We start from the raw sequence: 23,009 nt of genomic DNA on the forward strand, positions 1-23,009 counted from the left end.
TTGTGTACTGAAAAGTTGCAGATTCAATTCCAGATCAGGGCACATATCTAGATTGCAAGTTTGATCCCTAATTGGGGCACATATAGAAGAAAATCAATGTTTCTCTTTCACATCAATGGTTCTCTCTTCCCTCTCTAAAATCAATAAGCATATTTTCAGGTGAGGATTAAAAAAAGAATGAATTAACTAAAAAAGAAACATTTGCCTAAGTGTCAACAGTTCTTTTGCTTTGTTAAAGTATATATATATATATATATATATATATATGTGTGTGTGTGTGTGTGTGTGTATATATATATATATATATATATATATAATTTTAATATATTTTATTGATTTTACACAGAGAGGAATTGAGAGGGATAGAGAGAGAAACGTCGATGAGAGAGAGAAATGTCGACCAGCTGCCTCTTGCACACCCCCCACTGGGGATGTGCTCTCAACCAAGGTACGTGCCCTTGACCGGAATGGAACCTGGGACCCTTCAGTCCCCAGGCAGACGCTCAATCCACTGAGCCAAACCGGTTTCGGCCATAAATATATATTTTTAAAAGCATGCATAATTACACTTTTCTAAAGGAGTCTTTTGTTATTTTTTTATCATATAATTTTAAAAAATACAACAATCATGTTTTAAAAGGCTGACCTTGAAAGCTTATAATCGGAAGAAGAAGAGCAATGGTACAGTTAGGTTGGAGGGAATTTTTTTTTAATTATGAGAGCCATTTATTATGCTCCTCAGCTCAGGCACATGAGCCAAAAAAGAGGGAGAAGCTGCAGATGAGAAGATAAATGGAATGGAGTAAGAGCAGAATCCTGAGGGCCTAGGAGGAGTTGGGTTCCAGGTAGTTGATGAGACTAGATAAAAAGTTAGGATTAGTACACATATGGGTAATCTTGTACACCCTGGGACAGAGGGATAGCAGATTTTGTCCCCAAACCATGTTATTTTTTAGTGAAAATGAGAAAATACCCTGTTGAAAGTAATGAAAAAAAAATATTCATTACAAATGTGAGGTTTGTAATGAATGGTAAGTTTAAATTGGCTATGTTGGCGAAAGAAGAATCTGACCAGGGACATATAAAAAGATTGCCAAGCAAAGCTTCTATTACCTACTTGGTGTGTAAGAGGACCTTGGCCCCTGCTGTTTATCTGGAATATACCAAAAGAATTGATCTATTTGGAGTTATGGATGACCAGTTTGCTACCTTTTCTAGATCTGCTCTCTGTTGCCAAAGAGAAACTTCAGAAAAGCAGTATTGTGTGTTTTTTTAATGGAATTATATTATGCTGCTGTCTGTTATTTTTCACTTCTTAATGTATCTTGGAGATCTATTCATGCTAGTAAAAATAAGTGTTTTAAAAAAATATGTGTGGTGAAGATTAGTATGAATATACAATAATTTTTGTACCATTTTCAGTTATTTTCAACTTCTCAGTATTAAATACTGCTGTTGTGAACGTCCTTATATGTATTTACAAGATTGTAGAAGTTTTGCACATGTATAGCTATTTCTGAGACTAGTTTACTTAGAATTGTTTTGTTGAAGATTATGAAACGGTTTACATTTTGTTACCAAAATGGTTATTATACCACCAATTGAGATAATTTATTTCCCTATACCATGTTTTCCTCATCAACAAATAATGTTATTTCCTTGTGTTTTGACTAATCTTGTGACCATAAAATATCTCCTGGTTGTTTTTTGTTTGTTTGTTTGTTTTTTTACTATGTTTTTATTTATTTTAGAGAGAAGAAGGGAGAGGGAATGAAACATTGATCGGTTGTCTCCTGCACGCACCCTGACCTGGGATCATACCTGCAATCTGGCTTTGAGCCCTGACCAAGAATTGAACTGGCCATGTTTTGGTGCATAGGACAACACTCAAACCAATAGAGCCACACCAGCCAGGGCAATAGCTTCTGTTTTAAACCTGCATTTCTTCATATTAGTGAGGCTGAGCATTTTTCACTATGAAATAGACCTATGTGAATTACCCATTCTTATCCTTGATCACTTTTTTAAGCTTTCTTACTGATTTGCAGGAGCTTGTTAAATGTATGGACCTCTTGTTTGTGATATATGTGGAAGGTATTTTTCACTTCATAATGTGTCTTGGAGATCTTTCCATGGCTGATTTGCAGGCTTGATCCCCAGTACCCCTACTTGCAGAAGGCAGCCAAGCAATTATCTATTATCATTGCTGTTTCTATCTCTCTCTCCCTCTCCTTTCCTCTCTGAAATCAATATATATATAATATATATATGTAATATATATATTATATATATATTTTTTTTATATATATTTTTTTAAGTTTCCAATTTTGACATAGTTAAATCTTTTATTCTTTCCCTTTATGGTTGCTAGATTTTGAGTCTTGTTAGGAATGCCTTCCTCACTTCAAGATGTTATAGCCTTCTTTCTAAAACTTGTATAGTTGGTTTTGTTTGTTGTATATTTTATGTTTCGTTCTTTAATCTGTCTGGAATTAACACAAGTACATGATGTGATTCATTGACAAAAATAAATAATCCAGAATACTTTCAGGTAAGTAATTCTCGAAAGATACTACAGAAAACCTTTAATGTTAACTTCTTATAAGCAAAACACTTGTAGTTCCCTCCATATGTTCATATTTGTGAAGCAGTTGTACATAGTGTGATGTTCATTTGTAGGGCAAAGTTGCTGCTTATTAGCATTCTCTTTATTTAAACAGGCCATTAATTTCTCCATCCAACAAAGAAATTATTAAAAGCATAGATAAGTTTCCCAATTTTTTTCAGTATGTGGCAAACTAACCAGATATCTGATAGCAGTCAGACCTGTAGGTATTCTAGTATATAGTTTGACAGATACGTTATAAACTAGATCATTGCTGTAGTAGTGAAAATGCAGAGAAGATAGAAGAAGAAGAAATAGGAAATAAAAGAGGGAAAACAAGGAAATAATTAAAAATGAAAGAATTTAAGAAGTAAAGAGGTAAAAATCAGAAGTTAACCTTTTAATCTCAGGCCTCCAAATAATGGTAATAGTGTGGTTTTGTTGGGGGTTTTTTTTGTGCTTTTTTTCTTTTGGGGATGATATGGACTTCTGCTCTCCTCTTGGGTACCACTGTTTGTGTTACCGTTTTTAATAGGCTGTCAAGTGTACACTGTTAAACGAGCTTGGGGTTCTTGCATTCATATTCATATTTTTTCATTATTTCCTTTAGGCAATTGAGAATTTTGAACCAGCAACTTAGAGAACAAGGAAAAAGTAAAAAGACATATGGTTCTCAGGAATGCAACCTTGAATGTAGGTAAAAGAACTTTAAGAACTGCCCTTGCTGGTGTTGCTTAGTGGTTATGGAGTTGGCCTATATACCAAAGGGTTGTATGTTAGATTCCCAGTCAAGGGCATGTACCTGGGTTGCAGGTTCATGCTAAGAGGTAACCAGTCAATGGGTCTTTCTCACATCTTTGTTTCTCTCTGTGTCCCTCCCTCCCTTCCACTCTTTCTGAAAAAGCAATGGAAAAAATATCCTCTGGTGAAGATTAAAAACAACAACAAAAGGAACTTTAAGAATTCAAGGTAAATTCCTTGTGGCTCTGGAAATATTGATAAAAATTGAGCTTTCTTAATTTTTTTGTTGTAAGTAGACTTACTCTTTTTTAATCCTCACCCAAGTATGTTTTTTGTATGTGTTTATTTAAATATGTTTTTATTGATTTCAGAGAGAAGGGAGAAGGAGAGAGAGAGAAACATCAGTGATGAGAGAGAATCCTGATTCATAGGTCAATGCTCACTGAGCCATACCGGCCAGGCAAGGATACGTTTTTATTGATTTTTGTTGTTGTTGTTATTGACAGTATCACAGATGTCTCCCAACTTCTCCCTTTTTGCTTTCCTCCACCCAACCTCCACTCCATCCCAAGCCTTCCCCACACTAATGTTTGTGTCCATGGGTTATGCATTCATGCATATATGTTCTTTGAATAATCTCTTTTCGACCCTCCACTTCCCTCACCATTGAAATCTGTCATTCTGTTCCATGTATCTATGTCTCTGAACCTATTTAGTTTGTCAGGTTTTTTTGTTGTTTATTCCACTCATAAGTGAGATTATGTGATATTTGTATTTCTCTAACTGCTTAGCATAAAAGTCTCCAGGTCCATCATGCTATCTCAAAGGATAAGAGGTGTGTGTGTGTGTGTGTGTGTGTGTGTGTGTGTGTGTGTGTGTGTATGTGTGTGTGTGTGTGGATTTCAGAGAGAGGAAGGGAGACATAGAGAGGAATAGAAAAATCAGTGAGAAAGAATCATTTATCAGCCAACTCCTGCATGATCCCCACTGGGGATTGAGCATGTATCCTGGGCATGTGCCCTGAACAGGAATGGAATGGTGAGTCGATGTTCAGCTGCTGAGCTGCACTGTGGGCAGAGCTTCTCCCCCCCCCCCCCCCCCCCCCCCCCACAGCTGTATAGTCTTCTATTGTGTAAATGTACCACAGCTTTTTTTATCCATTCATTTACTGATGGGCACTTGGGCTGTTTTCAGATCTTAGCTATTATAAATAAACACTGCTTTGAACATAGGGGTGCATCTATTCTTTTTGATTTGTGTTTTGGGGTTCTTGGGATACATTTTCAGAAGTAGGATTGCTGGGTCATACGGCAGTTCCATTTTTAATTTTTTGAGTGGCTGTGCCAATTTACATTCCTACTAGTAGTGTACTAGAGTTCCCTTTTCTCCACATTCTTACCAGAACCTGTTTTTTTAATGATGGTAGCCATTCTGGCAGATATGTGGTGATACCTCATTGTAGTTTTAATTTGCATGTCTCTGATGACTAGTGAAATTGAGCATTATTTCTTGTCTGTTAGCTATCTGGATGTCCTCTTTGGAGAAGAATCTATTCAGGTCCTTTTCCCGTTTTTTAATTAGATTGTTTGTCTTTCTGGTGTTGAGTTATATGAGTTCTTTGTATATTTTGGAAATCAATTCCTTATCAGATGTATCACTGGCGAATATGTTCTCCCATATAATGGGTTCCTTTTTCATTTTGTTGATGTTTCTTCTGCTGTGCAAAAGATTTTTACTTTAATATAGTTCCATTTGTTTAGTTTTTCCTTTATTTCCCTTGCCTTAGATGTATTGGTGAGAATACTACTACGTGAGATGTATAAGATTTTATAGCCTATATTTTCTTCTAGGACTTTTATGGCTTTGTCAAAAAGACTTATGTTTAAGTCTTTTATCCATTTTAAGTTTATTCTTGTGTATGGTGTAAGTTGGTAGGGTAGTTTCATTTTTTTTACATGTACCTGTCCAGTTTTTCCAACAGCATTTATTGAAGAGGCTATTTTTACTCCATTGTATGCTATTATTACCTCTTTTCTCAAATATTAATTGAGCAGATTGCCATGGGTCAATTTCTGGGGTCTCTGTTCTATTCTATTTGTCTATATGACTGTTCTTTTGCCAGTACCAGACTGTTTTGATTACAATGCGTTTGTAGCATAGTTTGATATCCAATATTGTGATCCCTCCTATCTTGTTCTTCTCAAGATTGCTGAGGCTATTCAAGGTCTTTTTTTGGTTCCATATAAACTTTTGGAATATTTGTTTTAGATCTGTGAAATGTGCCTTCTTTTAAAAACTATTTTTTTTTTTTATTTCCCTGAAGAGAGGAAGGGGGAGAGAGGAACATTAATGATGAGAGAGAATCATTGACCTCTTACACACCCCACACTGGGGATCGAGCCCTCAACCCAGGCATATGCCCTGACCAGAATTGAACTGCGACCTTCTGGTTTATAGTTCAATGCTCAACCACTGAGCTACAGAGGCCAGATGCCATTGGTGTTTTTATAGGGACTACATTGATTCTGCAGATTGCTTTGGGTAATATGGACATTTTAATGATGTTAATTCTTCCAATCCATGAACATAGTGTATGCTGCCACTTGTTTATATCTTCCTCTATTTCCTTTTTTAATGTTGTATAATTTTCTGAGTATAGGTCTTTTACCTCCTTGTTTAAGTTTATTTCAGTTTATTTCTTTTGTTGTAATGACAAATGGGATTTTTTTTTCCCTACTACATTTTTATTGATTTCAGAGAGGAAGGGAGAGGGAGAGATAGAAACATCAATGATGAGAATCATTGATCTTCTGCACAAACCCTATTGAGGATCAAACCTGCAACCCAGGCATGTATGTGCCCTTGACTGAAATTGAACCCAGGCCCCTTCAATTTGCAGGCTGACACGATCCACTGAGCAATCCAGCTAGAGTGGGATTGGTTTTTCAGTTCTCTTCCTGAGAATTCATTGTCTCCATATATAAAAGCCTAAGTGACCAAATGGCCAAACTAGTCTATCAGTCCCTATGACATGCACTGACCACAAGGGGGCAGTGCACTTAATGCAGGAGCTATCCCCTGATGGTCAGGGCAGTCCCCAGCCCCTCTCATGGCCCCTCCCCCAAGCCGGCCAACAAACCTCCCACACCCCTTTCCCTTACCAGCCAATCTCCCACAGCTCCTTTCCTTGGCTGACCAACCTCCTGCAAACCTTCCCCATGGCTGGCAACTTCCCCCAGGCCAACCTCCCGCGGTCCCATTCAGCCCTGATCGCCAGCCAGACTAAGGGGACCCCACCCATGTACAAATTTGTGCATCAGGCTTCTAGTTAGTGTGCAAAAATGCCATTGATTTCCCGGTGTAAATTTTGTATCTTGCTACTTGCCAAATTTATAAAAATCTAGCTGTTTTTCAGTGAAATCTTTAGGGTGTTCTATGTACAATATCATGTCATCTATGAATAGTGAACAATTGTATTTCCTCCTTTCCAATTTGGATGCCTTTTATTTCTTCTTTTCGGATCACTGTGGCTAGGACTTCTAGTACTACCCTATAGAATAAAAGGTAATATGCAAATTGACCCTAATGGCGGGAATGACTGGGAACAACAGGTCACTATGATGCTCACTGACCACCAGGGGCAGAAGCTCAATGCTGGAGCTGCCCCCTGGTGGTCAGTGCGCTTCCACAGGGGGAGTGCAGCTCAGCCAAAAGCTGGCTCATGGCTGGCCAGTGCAGTGGCAGTGGCAGGAGCCTCTCCCTCCTCTGCGGCAGTGCTAAGGGTGTCCGACTAATGGCTCTTGACGGGCTCCCAGGCTGCCAGAAAGATGTATGACTGCCAGCTTAGGCCCAATCCCCCAAGGAGTCCCGGAATGCGAGAGGCACAGGCTGGGGTGAGGGCGATCCCCCCCACTCCGAGTGCATGAATTTTCGTGCACTGGGCCTCTAGTGTTGAATAAGAGTGATGAAAGCAGACATCCATGTCTTGTTTCTGAACTTCAGGGAACACTTTTGGTTTGGCCATTAAGTATGATATTGGCTGTAGATTTGTCATATATGGGCTTTATTAAGTTGAGATATGATTGACTATTCCTTCTTTGCTTAAAGTTTTTATCAAATAAGGATGCTTGATATTGTCAAATGCTTTTCCTGCATCTATTGATATGATTCTATGCTTTTTATCCTTCATTTTGTTTATGGGATATGTCATATTTATTGATTTTTTAATATTAATCCATCCTTGCATACATGGAATAAATCCCACTTGGTCATCGTGTATGATCTTTTTAATGTATTGCTAGATCCAACTTGATAATATTTTGTTGAGGATTTTAGCATCTGTGTTCATCAGGGATATTAGCCTGTAATCTTCTTTTTTGTAGTGTCTTTCTCTGGTTTTGGAATTAGGATAATGCTGGCCTCATAAAAAGAGCTTATAAATGTTTCTTCCTCTTGGATTTTTTGGAATAGTTTGAGGAGGATAGGTATTAGTTCTTCTAACGGAGCACACACCTCATAAATGTGTTCAACTTCACCAGTGTAATTTTGGGAAAGATCATTTGAATCCTACTCTAAATAAATGATAGGTTTAGGAAGGATGGGAGGGGGAATGTGAGTATATATAGTAAGTGGTTTCCATTCTCAGTAGCTTATCTCTTTTTATTCTCTATGCATTTACTTGTTGTTTCCTTGAGAGCATTTTATGCTATTTATATTACCTGCTTGTTACCAGGTCCCTGAGAGCATGGACCTTGTCTCTTATTCACCACTGCACACCCAGATTCTATTACAATGCCTCAAACAAAATAAGCCTTCACTTAAGGCTGCATTTTTTTTTTTTAAGTAAGTAGTGTCATATATTTTGATAGCCATTAAAAGGAATGTGATAGCCTGGCCTGTTTGGCTCAGTGGTTGAGCGTGGACATATCAACTAGGAAGTCACGATTGGATTCCAGGTCAGGGCACATGCCCAGGCTATGTGCTCAATCCCCAGTAGGGGCTGTGCAAGGAGGTAGCTGGTCAATGAATCTCCCTCATCATTGATGTTTCTCTCTCTCTCTCTCTCCCTCTCCTTTTCTCTCTGAAGTCAATAAAAATATATTTTAAAAGGAATGTGATAGCTCTATGATAATATATAAAATCTTACGGGGGGGGGTGGAGAGCAAATTAGAAACTATTGCTGTATTATAATGTGATTCATTATGTTTAAATATAGATTGTCCCAAAAATAATATATACAATATTTTGTATGATTATAAAGTTAGTGTTTAGTAACATATAGTTAATTTTCAAAATTTAAAAGAATGTACAGAAATGAATAATTTTGCAAACATCAAGAATCATTTCTTTCAGTATTGTGCACTCTCAATTCAGCAGCTGTTGCTGTTTTGTACCATAAACTTTATCTTTTATGAATCCCCATTAAAAAGCCTAGTGGATAAATGTTTTTTGTTCAAAACTTAGTTTGGCATCACCCATTATTTCAAATCAGCGAACCCTGAAAAGAAGTGGAAATTAAGTGCGTTACCAGCTGTTAAAGTGTGTATACATTTTTGGGGGATACAGGGTGTCCCCCCGCAAAAGGCAGTGTTTGTACTTCAATGCGTTTCAAATTTCCAGTAGCATTTTAGGATGAATTTCCTTTGCTCAAAGCTTATTCTGGCTGAGAAGAAATATCAATTGATTTATAAGCTGTTAAAGTGTGTATATATGTTTTTGGAACATGCTGTATTTATTTTATGAAAAAGCATTTTCTAGAAAGATACCGAAGTTAATAGTGATTGCCTCTTTCGGGGAATAAAGGAAGGGGGGCGGGAGGGAGACTTCACTGAGAATCATGATTATCATTGGTAATATATGGTGTGCGAATTTTTTTAAAAATTGTGTATTAATCTTTCATTAAGAAAGCTAATAAAGCCGAAAACGGTTTGGCTCAGTGGATAGAGCGTCGGCCTGTGGACTGAAAGGTCCCAGGTTTGATTCCAGTCAAGGGCATGTACCTTGGTTGCAGGCTCATCCCCAGTAAGGGGTGTGCAAGAGGCAGCTGATCGATGATTCTCTCTCATCGATGTTTCTAACTCTCTATCTCTCTCTCTTCCTCTCTGTAAAAAATCAATAAAATATATTTTTTTAAAAAGAAAGAAAGCTAATAAAAAGACCCACCCGGAGTGCTCAGTTGGTTGAGCATTGTCCCATGCACTGAAAGGTTGCTGGTTCAATTCCTGGTCAGGGCACATCCTGGGTTGCAGGTTTGATCCCCAGTTGGGGAGCATATGGAAGGCAGCTGGTCGATATTTCTCACTCAATCAGTGTCTCTCTCCCTTTCTCTCTCTAAGCATATCCTTGAGTAAGTGTTTAAAAAAAAAAATGTTTTAATGCCCAAAATAACTATTTGAAAGGAAAGGCATGACTTCTGCCAAACAACTTAAAAACAACAAAATAATTTAGTATTAACACAGAACTGCTCAAGTGTGCAATTTTTAAGTAAAACCAACATATTCTAAGCCTTTTCTTTTTTAAATGTAACTCTTTTCCAGGTTTATACTTTTTATGTTTAAATTTATTTTTATTTTTATTGATTTCAGAGAGGAAGGGAGAGAGAGATAAATGTCAACGATGAGAGAGAATCATTTATCAGTTGCCTCCTGCGCCCCCCACTATGCCCTGATGGGAAATCAAACTGTGACCACTTGGTTCAGAGGTCAATGCTGAATGACTGAATCGATCCACACCCACTAGGCCAAGTTTGTGCTTTTTAAATTGGGGAAACAATTATTTGATCTGTTTTGTCTTACAGTGTTTTCCCTTCAATCATTGAATAAGTCACTTCAAAATCAATTACAGGAATCACTAAAGAGCCAGGAATTACTACAGAGTAAAAATGAAGAGCTTTTAAAAGTGATTGAAAATCAGAAAGATGAGAACAAAAGATTTGCTGGTATATTTAAAGAAAAAGATGAAACTATACTTGAAAATAAACAGCAATTTGACATTGAGACAACCAGAATAAAAATTGGTATGTATTTGAGCTGTAGTTATGGTCACATTTTAATAAAGGAATAAGGAAACTGAAACTTATTTGTTGTTTTAGAATTGGAGGAAGCCTTAGCCGATGTGAAAAGCTGCCGGTTTAAGTTAGAGGCTGTTGAGAAGGAAAATCAGATACTGGGAATCACATTACGTCAGCGTGATGCCGAGGTGACCCGACTGAGAGACTTAACTAGGTAATACTGAAACGTGAATAACTTACTCCTTTTAATAGATATATCTATGAACTTTAAAATAATTTTAGACCTGTTCTCTTTCCCTTATTTTGTTAATTTTTTTGCTAACTTCTAATGTTTACTTTTCTGTTCCAAATCAATTAGTTTAGAATTTGAAACCTGGCAAATGTTTTTTTAAACCACCTGATTCCAGGAAAAGGGCTCTGATGAGGAGCTAAAGACTTATTTAGCAAAATGGTCAAGAGCATTCTGACTCTAAAGCTAGAGAGACCTGAGTGGAACCCTCGCTATGTGTCTTAGCTATATGACTTTGAGCAAGTTGTAAAGTGGGGACGTGAGTAGGGTTGATGGGAGGACAAAGAAATAACTGAGGAGAAGCAGCACAGTATCCTTCCTGCCATATGATGATGGGTAAGTCATTAGCCTCTTTGAGTCCCATTCATCAGTAAAATGAAAGTTGGCACCTACCCTTAAGATTCCTATGTACCTGAACAAATCTTTACTCAATAAAATCACCTCAATTTTATATAATATACTAGAGACATGGCGCACAAAATTTGTGCATAGGTATAGTCCCTAGGCCTGGCCTGAGGTCAGGGCCATCTTCCCCAGCTGCCCACAGTCGGCCCTGCCCCCACTGCTACCCACCCCTAGGTCCCCATTTGTCATCAGGTGATCGGTGCCTGACAGCTGGGGGAAGAGACCAAGAGGTCGGCTGTTCCTACCAGCTCACCAGGCCTGCCCCTGCAGCAGGTGGCCATCAGGTATTGGAGCTTGCCAGCTGGGGAAAGGGACCAAGAGGTGGCCAGTACGCCTCTTTGTGACTGGTCCAGCAGTCATTCTGGTCGTTCTGTTGTTAGGGTCAATTTGCATATTGCCCTTTTATTATGTAGGATAGAGGCCTGGTGCACAGGTGGGGGCCCGATTAGGGTGGGGCGAGCCTAGGCGAGGGGCCATAGGTGGTTGGTTTGCAGGCCGGTCACGCTCCCAATCAGGGTAGAGGGTCCCCAATGGGAAGTGGGGTCAGCCTGGGCAAGGGGTCAGAGGACTCCCTGATAGGAGTGGGGGTTCCCACTGGGCTGGGCCAGCCTGGACAAAGGGCTGCAGGGGAATTTTAGGCTGGCCATGCAACCATCAGGGTGGGGGTCCTAGTGGAGGGTGGGCTGGCCTGGGCAAGGGGCCAAGGGTGGTGTGCAGGCTGGCCATGCCCTTGTCTTTTTCAGGAAGGACGTTTGGAAGACATCTAGTCTAATTAGCGTATTACCCTTTAATTAGTATAGATACTTAGAAAGTTTAATTTTCTCTTTCAACATTTAGCTTTGGATTGGATTTTCAACTACTTTTTAAAATCCCAGAAGAGAAGTCCATTATTTTAGACCTGAATATCCTTAGATCTGAACATCTCTTTGAATGACCCTAGAAGTTCATAATTTCAAATATAAAACAATCCTGAATATAAAACAATCTCCTTTGTATTTCAAATGAAGGAACATTTTGATTATAAACTTTTAAGAAATTAGATGAAATAGTAATTATACATATATATAATTTAACTTATAAATTAATAAGTTAAATATTTAACTTATTAATTTAGTTTTGTAAACATTTGAAATGACTTTTATAAGCTATGTTAGCATAGAAATACTGCCTTTTGTCCACAATTATATTTCAAAGAATTCTTTGATTCAAACTTTATTTAACAAAGGGAAAAACAAAAGATATTTCTTGTATCCATGTAGTATTATAATTAATCAGGTTTTCATCAGTGTTTCTAAAATGTTGGCCTATACCACTCTTGTTCAAAATAATTGAGAAATTTTCTCTTCTTATGAAAGTCTGTATAAGGTTTCCAAAGAAGTAACATCTCTTCGAAGGATTTTTTTGGGGTGAAAAATCTATTATAATCAAGTATTTATGGTATAAAGAAGCCAATCACAAAGGCCATTGTATCCTATAATTCCATTTATATGAAATGTGTAGAGTAGACAAACTCATGGAAATAGTAGTCAAATGATTGCTCATGGCTAAGGAAAGAGGGGAAGAGTAGAGAGTGACTGCTAGTGGGTATAGAATTCCTATTTAAGGTGATAAAAATATTCTGAAATTCAAAAGAGGTGATGGTTGTACAACTCTATAAAATACTGAAAACCACTAAGTTGTTTACTTTTAGAAGACAGAACAGCAAGTGAGCATGGTCAAGGTCGATGAGTGGTTGCTTAGGTGTCACTGGGAGCGTCTCTGCCACTCTAAGGCGCTTGATCCTTAGCCACAAGTAAAAAATGAAGCAGAAGATTTGGTTCCTGGAGAGTGTTCTTTTCTCACAATTTCTTTAAAATTTTCATTTACTGATTGATTTTAGAGAGGAAGGGGAAGAAAGAGAGAGAAATAAAGAGAAAGAAAAACATGGATTTGTTGTTCCACTTATTTATGCATTCATTGGTTGATTCTTGTATGTGTCCTCACTGGGGATTGAACCCACAACCTTGACATATTGGGATGATGCTCCAGCCAACTGAGCTACCCGGCCAGGGCCTCACAATTTTTTCTTTATATCACAAAATCCAGGCATGAAATCAGAAGCTATTATCTTTTATTTATAAAGTACTTTGGCATTTATAGGCATGAAATCAGAAGCTATTATCTTTTATTTATAAAGTACTTTGATTTCTTTTTAAGTTCTCTCTCCCCCATATTTATTGTTTTCTTTGTCCTCAACTCTGGAAGGAAGATTTTAATATCTGCAGTTTTATAGATGGGAGAACTAGTATCATGAAAGTTAAATATCAATAGAAACTTAATGACAGAGCTGAGACTATCATTTCTTGATACCTAGCCATGATATATATATATATATATATATATATATATATATATATATATATACATACACACACACACATATACACACACACACACACACACACACACACATACTTCAGAGAAGAAGGAAGAGGGAGAGGGAGATTGAAACATCAATGATGAGAGAGAATCATTGATCAGCTGCCTCCTTCATGCCCCCTACTGGGGGTTGAGCCTGTAACCTGGTCACATGCCCTTGACCAGAATTGAACTTGGGACCCTTCAGTCTGTAGGCCGACGCTCTATCTACTGAGCCAAACCAACTAGGGCTGTCTTTATTTTATTTTTAATAATCCTCACTCAAGGATATGCCTTTATTGACATGCCTTTATATGCCCCGACCAGGGATGTGTATGTGCCCTGACCTGGAATCAATCATGTAACCTTTTGGTGCAGGGGACGAAGCGCCAACCAACTGAATCACCTGGCCAGGGCAAATTAAATCGCCATGTTTTCTTTCACTCTTGCATATGTCATGGCATTAGATAAAATAGTTTATTCCTTATAACAATTCTATGCTAATGTAGTCTAAGTAAACCTTAGCATTTTTTAATCTGAGAGATAGATGGATGGATTCATTGCTAATTCATTTATTCAACAAACATTAATTATATATTTTGTTTCAAATCTATAATATATGTGTGAAAAACACACAAAAACCTTTAATCACTTTAGTTGCTAAACATATTATCAAGCAAATGTTTATTCCAGTACTTTGTAAAGAGATAACGTAATTTTTTAAAGGATAAAGTGGACTAAAAGCTATTTAACATACGTGGAATAAGTGATAGTATAATTATTCTAGAAATTAGCATAAATGGAACCCCAAAGAAATGAAGGGACTTACCTGACTTTCTCAGCTAGTTGGTGCCTAAGTTTGTACCTTAGCCAAGATTTTGGATTCCCTCTTCAGCCTTGCTTACTGCTTTGAAAAGAACAGCTAGTTTCTCTTGAAGAGAAAATGACTCATTATTGAGAGATTTTTCTACCTTTGTCCCTATGTATTCTTTAAAAAATAACACAGTCTGCCTTTTCTGGTGTTCATTAGGAATGAAAAAGGATTCACTTACAAATGGAGTCTTCTCTTAACATTACCCTAACACAGAAGCATAGGAACTGAGAAAGCTTATTTTTATATCGTGTATTATCTGCTATTAGGAAAGGCTGTCTAAACTATTGCACAGTTGTTTTGTTCTCCTTTTCCTAAGACTCTCAAAAATTTTCCTGCCAGTTTTTTCCACTGTTTTCAAGGACTTTTTATTTTTATGCTGGAATGGATCCTGCCTTCCAGCTCATCCATTAGATTAACTTTAAATGATCATAGGATCATTTGTGGGCTGGCTTAGCATAATGTCTTATAAAGATTAGTACTACTCATACATTTTCTGAAGATTGACTAACATCTTCAAAATGCAAGTACGTATTACTCATTGATGCCAATGTATTTTGTCCTTTAAATTAAAAAGCAAAACAAAATTTTAAAATCTATCTTGGAGCTTACTTGCATCTAAATTTACCATGTTGGTCATGTGTAATATGTTTGTTGACACCCTATGCAATTCAATTAATTAGGAACATCTCCAGTACTATACTAGGCTCCTGTGACTACTTTGTACTTCGACATTAAAAAGTAAACTAACAACAGCTAGCAGTACAGATAGATAAATCTTCTCATTCATCTACCTTGTTTCTTGTTTCTGCAATAATTCACTTCAGTCAGATAGATGATGTCTTTTTATGTGTGTTTTTAAGAATCTCTCAGAAAAGAGATTTCACAAAATTTCTGAAGGCCTTTCTTAGACTATTAGGGAGGGATAATGAAACTAGAAGATACACATATAAGTTCTAAACAAATATCCCCCTAAACCATCTCTCTCTTCTTTCTCCAACCTTAAATACATTAAAGGTTTTGAAATACATTTATATCATTTTTTTAAAATATTTTTTTTACTGATTTCAGAGAGGAAGGAAGAGGGATAAAGAGATAGAAACATCAGTGATGACAAAGAATCATTGATCGGCTGCCTTCTGCATGCCCCTCACTGGGGGGCCACACTCGAAACTGGGCATGTGCCCTGAACGGGAATTGAATTCATGACCACCTGCTTCATAGGTCAACGCTCAACCACTAAGCCAGGCTGGCTGGGCCATTTTTATCAATTTTTTAGATTTTTTCTATAACATATAAAACCAATAAAATGTTGGGGAACATTAATATATTTTCAGTAACTAGTAAATATTCTAATGACTTCTTGGTTTCAGACGCAACCAGAGAGGAGTGAGCCCAATTCCTCATGGGGCCGCACGATTCCACCTTCGCCCGTGGGTTATGTTGTTGCTGGGGCACTGTTGGCCCCAAATCTGGTTTACCACACACTTCTGTTTGCGTTCCACACCCTGTACGACAGCAACTTTGCAAAGTGCCCTCTCACACTCTGGGACCTCTCGGGGATATGAGAGAGCCGGTTTCTGCCAATCGCTGCAGGCCAGGCCAAGGGACCCCACCGGCTGGAGGGATCCCACTCACTCAGAAAACGCCTTTTGAGCCATGGTGCCACCCGAGGTGCAGCCCACCAGGGAAGGTTGGCTCCAGGGCATGTCTGGCCCATCTTGCCCAGTCCCATCCCACCAGCCACCTTCTACTTAATTTCCTTTTAATGTGTATGAATCTGTGCACATGGTCACTAGTATTTTTATAACTAGTTAAGAAAGATTCTTGCATGTGTTGTGAAATGTGCCAGTTGTGTTTTTTTGTTGTTTGTTTATTTGTTTTTATTAATCCTCACCCAAAGATATTTTTTCATTGATTTTTAGAGAGAATGGAAGGGCAGGGGAGAGACACAGAGAGAAACATGGATGTGAGAGAGACACATTAATTGGTTGCTTCCCACAGGTACTCCCACAAGCGCTGGGATCTAGCATGCAAACAAGGCATGTGCCCTTGAGAATCAAACCTGGGGCCTTTCAGTCTGCAGGCTGATGCTCTAGCCCACATGTGTCAAACACAAGGCCCGCGGGCCAAATCCGTCCCGCCAGGCCTTGCAATGTGGCCCGCACCACGCTGTCATCACTGCGCTCCGCTGCATTTCCATCACAATGACAGTTTATGACTGTTCAGTAAACCATTCGGCCCACGATTTAGGCTGGATTTTAGATTTTGGCCCCTTCTCTGATTGAGTTCGACACCCCTACTCTAGCCACTGAGCCAAACCGGCTAGGACTATGCCAGTTTTCTAAGTTAAATATCACTGGTTTAGCTGTATTTCATGTAATACAAACACAAATATTTTCTCCTTGTAGCTATTTTAGGTGCCTTAAAATTCCAGTTTCTTTAATTACCGAGATTTTTCTTTTAATTTCAGAGACAGTAATGAGTCACATTTTGTTTAAACATCAGAAACTTAATGGTTGACATTAATTTCCATAGACTAAGACAATGTCATTGTCTCTTCTTTTTTTTCTTGATCACTATTTTGTCCACAGCAAAGATAAAATTTTTATTTAAGGGAAGAAACCTCATCATAACTATGTATTCCTTTTCCAAAAATAAATAGAAATTTCAGTATATAGTTCTGATTGAATTAATTTGGGGGTTATTATTCATTTTAGCATTCCTTTAAAGATATGTTCCTATAGCATTTTTTTTTCTTTTAATAATAGCTCATTAGATTCTTGGAAGTGATGTGAGAAAAATAGCAGGAGCCATTGCCATCTGAAAAGCAATCAGAACTCAAAATAGAGCCTGACAGTGTAAGCCAAGTTGGAAAAATAATTTTTTTTTCTTTTTTAGGGAAAAAAAATCATTCATTCTGTATTCAGAGATATAATCACTGCTGTTTAATATAGAGATTTCCTTTTAGTGTTTTATTTAGATGTGTGTGACTGTTTATAAAAATAGTATTATATGCATATTACTTATGGCCTGCTTTTTAATTTAACCTCATATAATGAACATTTCCCCATCAATATTCATTCTTTACAATATTACTGCAAATGGTTATGATGCAGTTATATGATAATTTACTGTATTTGAAGATAAAGATGTTCAATCCATCTGTTTTTTTAATTATAAATTATATCTTTGTAAGCACATCTTTGGGTGCAGCCTCTTTTATATAGTTATATCAATAGGACAAATTCCTAGAAGTGCAAATTGGTTTAGTCAGAAGTGTGGGAGTTATACCAGTGTACACTCATGGTACCTGCTGCTCCAGGCTTCTCTAACAATGGTGCTTTTATTTTACTATGTTAATTTGGTAATCCAAAAAAAGCACATTTAAAAAATTTTAATTTTTCTGATTAAAAGTTGAACTCTTAAAACATGCTTATTGGCTGGTTGCAAGCTTTTAAAATTACCTATTGATGTCCTTTGTATCTTTTAAAAATTGGTTTCTTGTCAATATGGACAAATGTGATTGAATTCAAATAGACTAAGGCTTAGTACAAAATGGCTTTAATAGGACCAATAAAAGTTGCCATATATGAACACCTGTTTAGCCCGAAACTGTGCTAAACACATTATCCTTACATTTTATTATTTTATCTTATTTAATGTTCATCATAATTCTGTAGTAGGCATTTTTATTTTGCAATTGAGGTACTTGAGCTTCAGAAAGGTTAGGTAGCGCTAGGATTTGATTCCATATCTGTCTGACTTCAAACCCTGTGTGGTTTTCCTTAAATCACACTTGTCCTAGTGCTTAGCTGTTGTTTGTACTGATTTATGCTAGATAATTTTCCTTTTTTACAAGTATTGCTCCAGTGTCCTTTAAATATATATTTGAAATTGAGAGAAATAACTTTATTACTAATAGGATCAACTGCCAAATAACAGTATAGTTACTATTTTGCAATGTTTCTCAAGAATAAAGCATCTCTTGCTGAGACCAGTTTGGCTCAATGGATAGAGCATCGGCTTGGGGACTGAAGGGACCCAGGTTCGATTCTGGTCAAGGGCATGTACCTTGGTTGTGGGCATATCCCCAGTAGGGGGTGTGCAAGAGGCAGCTGATCGATGACTCTCCCTCATCGATGTTTCTAGCTTTCTATCTCTCTCCCTTCCTCTCTGTACAAAATCAATAAAATATATTTAAAAAAAAAAGAAGAAGAATAAAGCATCTCCATACCTTAAGAGAAAAAAATGCTGTCTTTATTTTTGGATATAATAATATTAAATTTGATGCACTCCAGAATCTTTTGTAATTTGTTTTTTTGTGTGTGTGTGTGTGTTTTTTTAAAATATATTTTTATTGATTTTTTACAGAGAGGAAGGGAGAGAGATAGAGAGCTAGAAACGTCGATGAGAGAGAAACACCGACCAGCTGCCTCTTGCACACCCCCTACCGGGGATGTGCCCGCAACCAAGGTACATGCCCTTGACCGGAATCGAACCTGGGACCTTTCAGTCCACAGACCGACACTCTATCCACTGAGCCAAACCGGTTTCGGCTGTAATTTGTTATTTTAATTAACTCTTTGGAAAGGAGCATATTCTATGATTTTGTGGGGCTTTGTTTGTTTGTTTTGTTTTTCTCCATATTAAGAACCAGGCCACTTGCCTCAAATACTTTTTTTTAAACTATATATATATATATATATATATGTATATATATATATATATAAATGTAAGAAATGGGTAAAACATTAATTAATGTACTAAATTCTTCTTAACAGAACTTTACAGAGCAATATGGCAAAGCTTCTCTCAGATCTTAGTATGGACACTGCTCGCTGCAAGTCTGGGACTAATCTTACCAAGTCACTTCTGAACATTTATGACAAACAACCTCAGCATGACCCAGTCTCTGCTCAGACTTCCATAATGAGCTACTTAAATAAGTTACAAACAGATCACACTTTCATACCTTCAGAGCCACTTTCTGCAATTCCCAATGAGGAACTCATAGAGCCAGGTAGGCCCTATGAAAACGCCCTGCCTTCCAGAAGCCCTCAACACGGTCACACCAGGAGAAGAGAGGAAGTATCAGCCCCTGGAATCATTTCCACCCTTCCAAAACAGGATTCTGAGGAGAGCGAAATTCCGAGCCTAATAGAAGGTGAGTGTCATCTGGATAATACAATTTATATTCCCTTGGCTAGAAGTTCTTCTAGAAGGAAATCACCACCGTCTACATCATCCCCCCAGCCTCCGATCAGTGTGGCTCCACGACAGCCGCTCAGCAGCAGTGGGTCTGTCTCAGAGAAAGAAAGTAAGCCGTGCGCACCGGGCGTCTGTCCTTCCAAAAGGGAGGCAGACAGCGCCCCTGAGAAGCTTTCCAGAGCAGCTGAAATGGAGGACAAGCAGCTCCTCAAGAAAATAAAGGAAGCCATCGGCAAGATCCCCGCTGCCCCCGCGGAGCCGCAGGAGCGGGCTGCGTGCCACGTTCAAGTGAAAAGCAGCGCGGTCTCCGATGGCAGCTTTTTCAATTCTGACTTGACGTCCGACTGGAGCTTCTCTTCTTTCTCAACATTCACCTCTCATGATGAACAAGACTTCCGAAACGGCCTCGCAGCCCTGGACGCCAACATTGCTAGACTCCAGGAGTCCTTAAGGTCTGGCCTTCTAGAGAAATGAACTCGGAAGAAAACAGATTGAATATCAATGTAACGTGGTTACGTTGAATGTATATTTTAAATTTCTTTATAGAGAAAATGATGTTTTATATTAATTATGTGGGGAAAATAAATTGAATAATACATTTATTACTGGAATATATTGGTACTGTAGGGCTTATAAAAACAAGTCATCTTAAATTGTCAACTGCTAAGAGAAGAAAGGGAGCTGTAGATAATTAGAGAAATATAAATAATATTTTATTTTAGTACTTAGCAATTAGAGTTCTTTTATTGCCCTGCTGGGCAAAGGTTTGCAGGTTGGAAGGATTCTCTAAAGAATAATTGGAAGGGAATCTCTGGGTTCAATTTACTATATTCAAACTAGAGTTTCTCTTTTAGGAGTCCTTTTTTTTTTAAGGCATTGTGGTTTTTATATGTGATGCTCTTTGCTAGAGGCTAGTGTTTTTAGTGAGCTATATAAACATTTAAGACAATATTCCACTTCTTAAAAAACATTAAGTGGTCCAATAAAATATAGGTAACATCCTAGGTGAGCATATGGGTTTTTTAAATTTTGGCACTTTTTTTTTATCCTGATTACATGTTTAAGATCTTTAAAAAATAAAGTCAGACTGATCGATGTTAACAAATAAGTTTTAGCTTGGGCAAACTGTTTTTTAATAAATGGTATTTATTTGCTTTTTGTCCTTATTATATTTGAACATGATGGTGTTTGTAAATCTGGCACTGGTTGTAACTGCCTTTCTGGACCAATTATCTTCAGTACTTGAGCTGATGTGAACTAGGTTGGACTCTGCTTCTCTATACTAACACCCCTAACTACTCAGTATCTCTTCCCTCCATGTAAGCAGCACATTTTTTTCTCTTAGAAGATGGATGTTTTGCATCACTAATACTCCATACAGGTCACCTGCATGGTCTCATGTGTTTAGTACTTAAATAGGCTTTAGCATTACAGAGCGTTCTGGTCCCAGAAACTCTTTCTGCTGGTTTTTAAGTGTTGGTGCTACAACTTCTGAAGTACCCAGATATAGTCTGATTTTATAGATAGAAATTTATTAAGTCTAAAAATATTAGATGAATTCTAGGCTATTTTCACAGAATTATCTGTTAATACTTTTAATTTTTCTTCCAGTATTCATAAATAAATATGTTAGTATATTTGGAGGTAAGAAGTCACATAAGTTCTTTGAGTTCAGAAGTATAGTTCAGAAATACAAAATAATAAAGCAAGGAAGAAAATTGTCATCTGTCTACTCCAAAATATTAAGCTGTTATTCATATGCAGAAGTAATGTCGTAAGATTATTATATGATAATACAAAAAGGTCATTCTATTTAGCCCATAATATAGGATGTGAGAAAATTTTTAAATGCTTATGAGTTAATTTAATTAGGGCAGATGTCGGCAACCTGCGGCTCCGGAGCCGTATTCGGCTCTTTTTGTTAAGTGAAAAAATCCTTTTTCTGCACGATCCGGTATATAGCATTAAGGTAAGAAACAATATATGCAGTGTTATATTTGTTTTAAATGTCGCAATGGTTTTGCGGCTCCCAGGTGTTTTTTTTTTCCTTCGAAAACAGGTCCAAGTGGCTCTTTATGTCTTAAAGGTTGCCGACCCCTGAATTAGGGGGTTAATAAGAACAAATGAGATTGGAAAATCTTCAAGAGACTGTTTGATATAAGATGAGGGACTATTTATTTGATATACACAGCATAGAATCATGAAGCGTTCAGTTAAATTTCAGGGTGGAATATGATCCTAATAAAATGGAGGGAGATAGTGGGTTTCATAGAAGTTTAAAGAAAAGAGCTACAAAGTGGTAGGGAGAAACCTAGAAGGGAATAAATTTCATTTGGATCATTAAGAATGTATAGGATTTTAATAATTCTGTGAGTCTCCTCAAAATATCAACTCCTGTACAAGGCAATATCACAAAACCTAGGTGTTGATTGAATAGTATATTAAGAGGATGGTGGGTACATCAGCCTGACTAAAATAGAAGAGTTGGAGTCAAACTCTAGAATGTCTTAAGCTCCAGGCTGAGGAATAAGCATTAAACATGAAGTAATTGGGGTTTGGGTAACTTTGATGGTAATGCTTTTTTTTAAATGGAGGATCACCAAATGAAACTGGGTGTTCCTAAAGTTGCATAGAGTGATGGTAAATAAGAAGGATTAGGGCAATAAAAGTGAAAAGGAGAGAGAAATTGAATTTTTTTTTTCATTAGGCTTGATGATTTACTAGAAAGGGAAATCAAAGATGACTCCGACATTCTCATTTGTTCACTTTGAGTCACCCTGAGCAACATCTAAAATGAAAAATCAAGTTCTTGATTAAGTTCCAAGTTAAAAAATTATAAGGTTAGCCAAAACCAGTTTGGCTCAGTGGATAGAGCATCGGCCTGTGGATTCCGGTGAAGGGCATATATACCTTGGTTGTGGGCACATCCCCAGTAGGGATGTGCAAAAGGCAGCTGATTGATGATTCTGTCTCATCGATGTTTCTAACTCTCTATCCCTCTCTCTTCCTCTCTGTAAAAAATCAATAAAATATATATATATTTTTTTTAATTACAAGTTTAGTCTTGATAACAGTACTATAGCAGTAAATGGAGGGTGAGATAAAAAGGAGAGGAAGATTTCCCATTCTCAGTAGTCCTCTTTAGATCTTCACATCAGGAGTCCGTATAACTATCTCATCATAGAAGGGTCATTCTGATTCCAAATCTCAGAAGCTTTAGTGGAGTATGCCCTAACCTCTGCCAGAGTAAATTCAGTATCTCCTGATATGATAGATAGTGAGTGTAGAATAGAAAAGAACCTCCAGCATTCTGTCACTATTCTGCTGCCTTTGGATTCGTGGAAACTTAACAATGGATATAGTATTTGTGAATACCACTGAAGATGAAAGAATCTGATCCTGTTTGACCAAGTGTAGAGGTGCTAGGGGCAGGGCTAAAGAAACCAATGAAATTACGTGATACACATTCTTCCTTTATTCC

At 37.5% G+C, this 23,009-nt stretch overlaps 1 protein-coding gene across 4 annotated transcripts in view; it reads left to right on the forward strand.

The window, feature by feature from the left end:
• The window catches only part of CCDC14 (coiled-coil domain containing 14), a 58,708-nt gene extending 37,336 nt beyond the window's left edge, over positions 1-21,372 (forward strand). For all 4 annotated transcript variants that reach the window (XM_036446742.2, XM_036446743.2, XM_036446744.2 and 1 more), the window contains 4 exons: positions 3,216-3,298; positions 10,143-10,361; positions 10,437-10,569; positions 19,102-21,372. In XM_036446742.2, the coding sequence (XP_036302635.2) occupies positions 3,216-3,298; positions 10,143-10,361; positions 10,437-10,569; positions 19,102-20,002 (1,336 nt within the window). In that variant the 3' untranslated portion in view covers positions 20,003-21,372. The remainder of the gene's footprint in view (positions 1-3,215; positions 3,299-10,142; positions 10,362-10,436; positions 10,570-19,101) is intronic.
• The last annotated feature ends 1,637 nt before the right edge of the window (positions 21,373-23,009 follow it).

The sequence above is a fragment of the Pipistrellus kuhlii genome, unplaced genomic scaffold (genome assembly GCF_014108245.1).
Source record: "Pipistrellus kuhlii isolate mPipKuh1 unplaced genomic scaffold, mPipKuh1.p scaffold_m20_p_2, whole genome shotgun sequence".
Lineage (NCBI taxonomy): Eukaryota > Metazoa > Chordata > Mammalia > Chiroptera > Vespertilionidae > Pipistrellus > Pipistrellus kuhlii.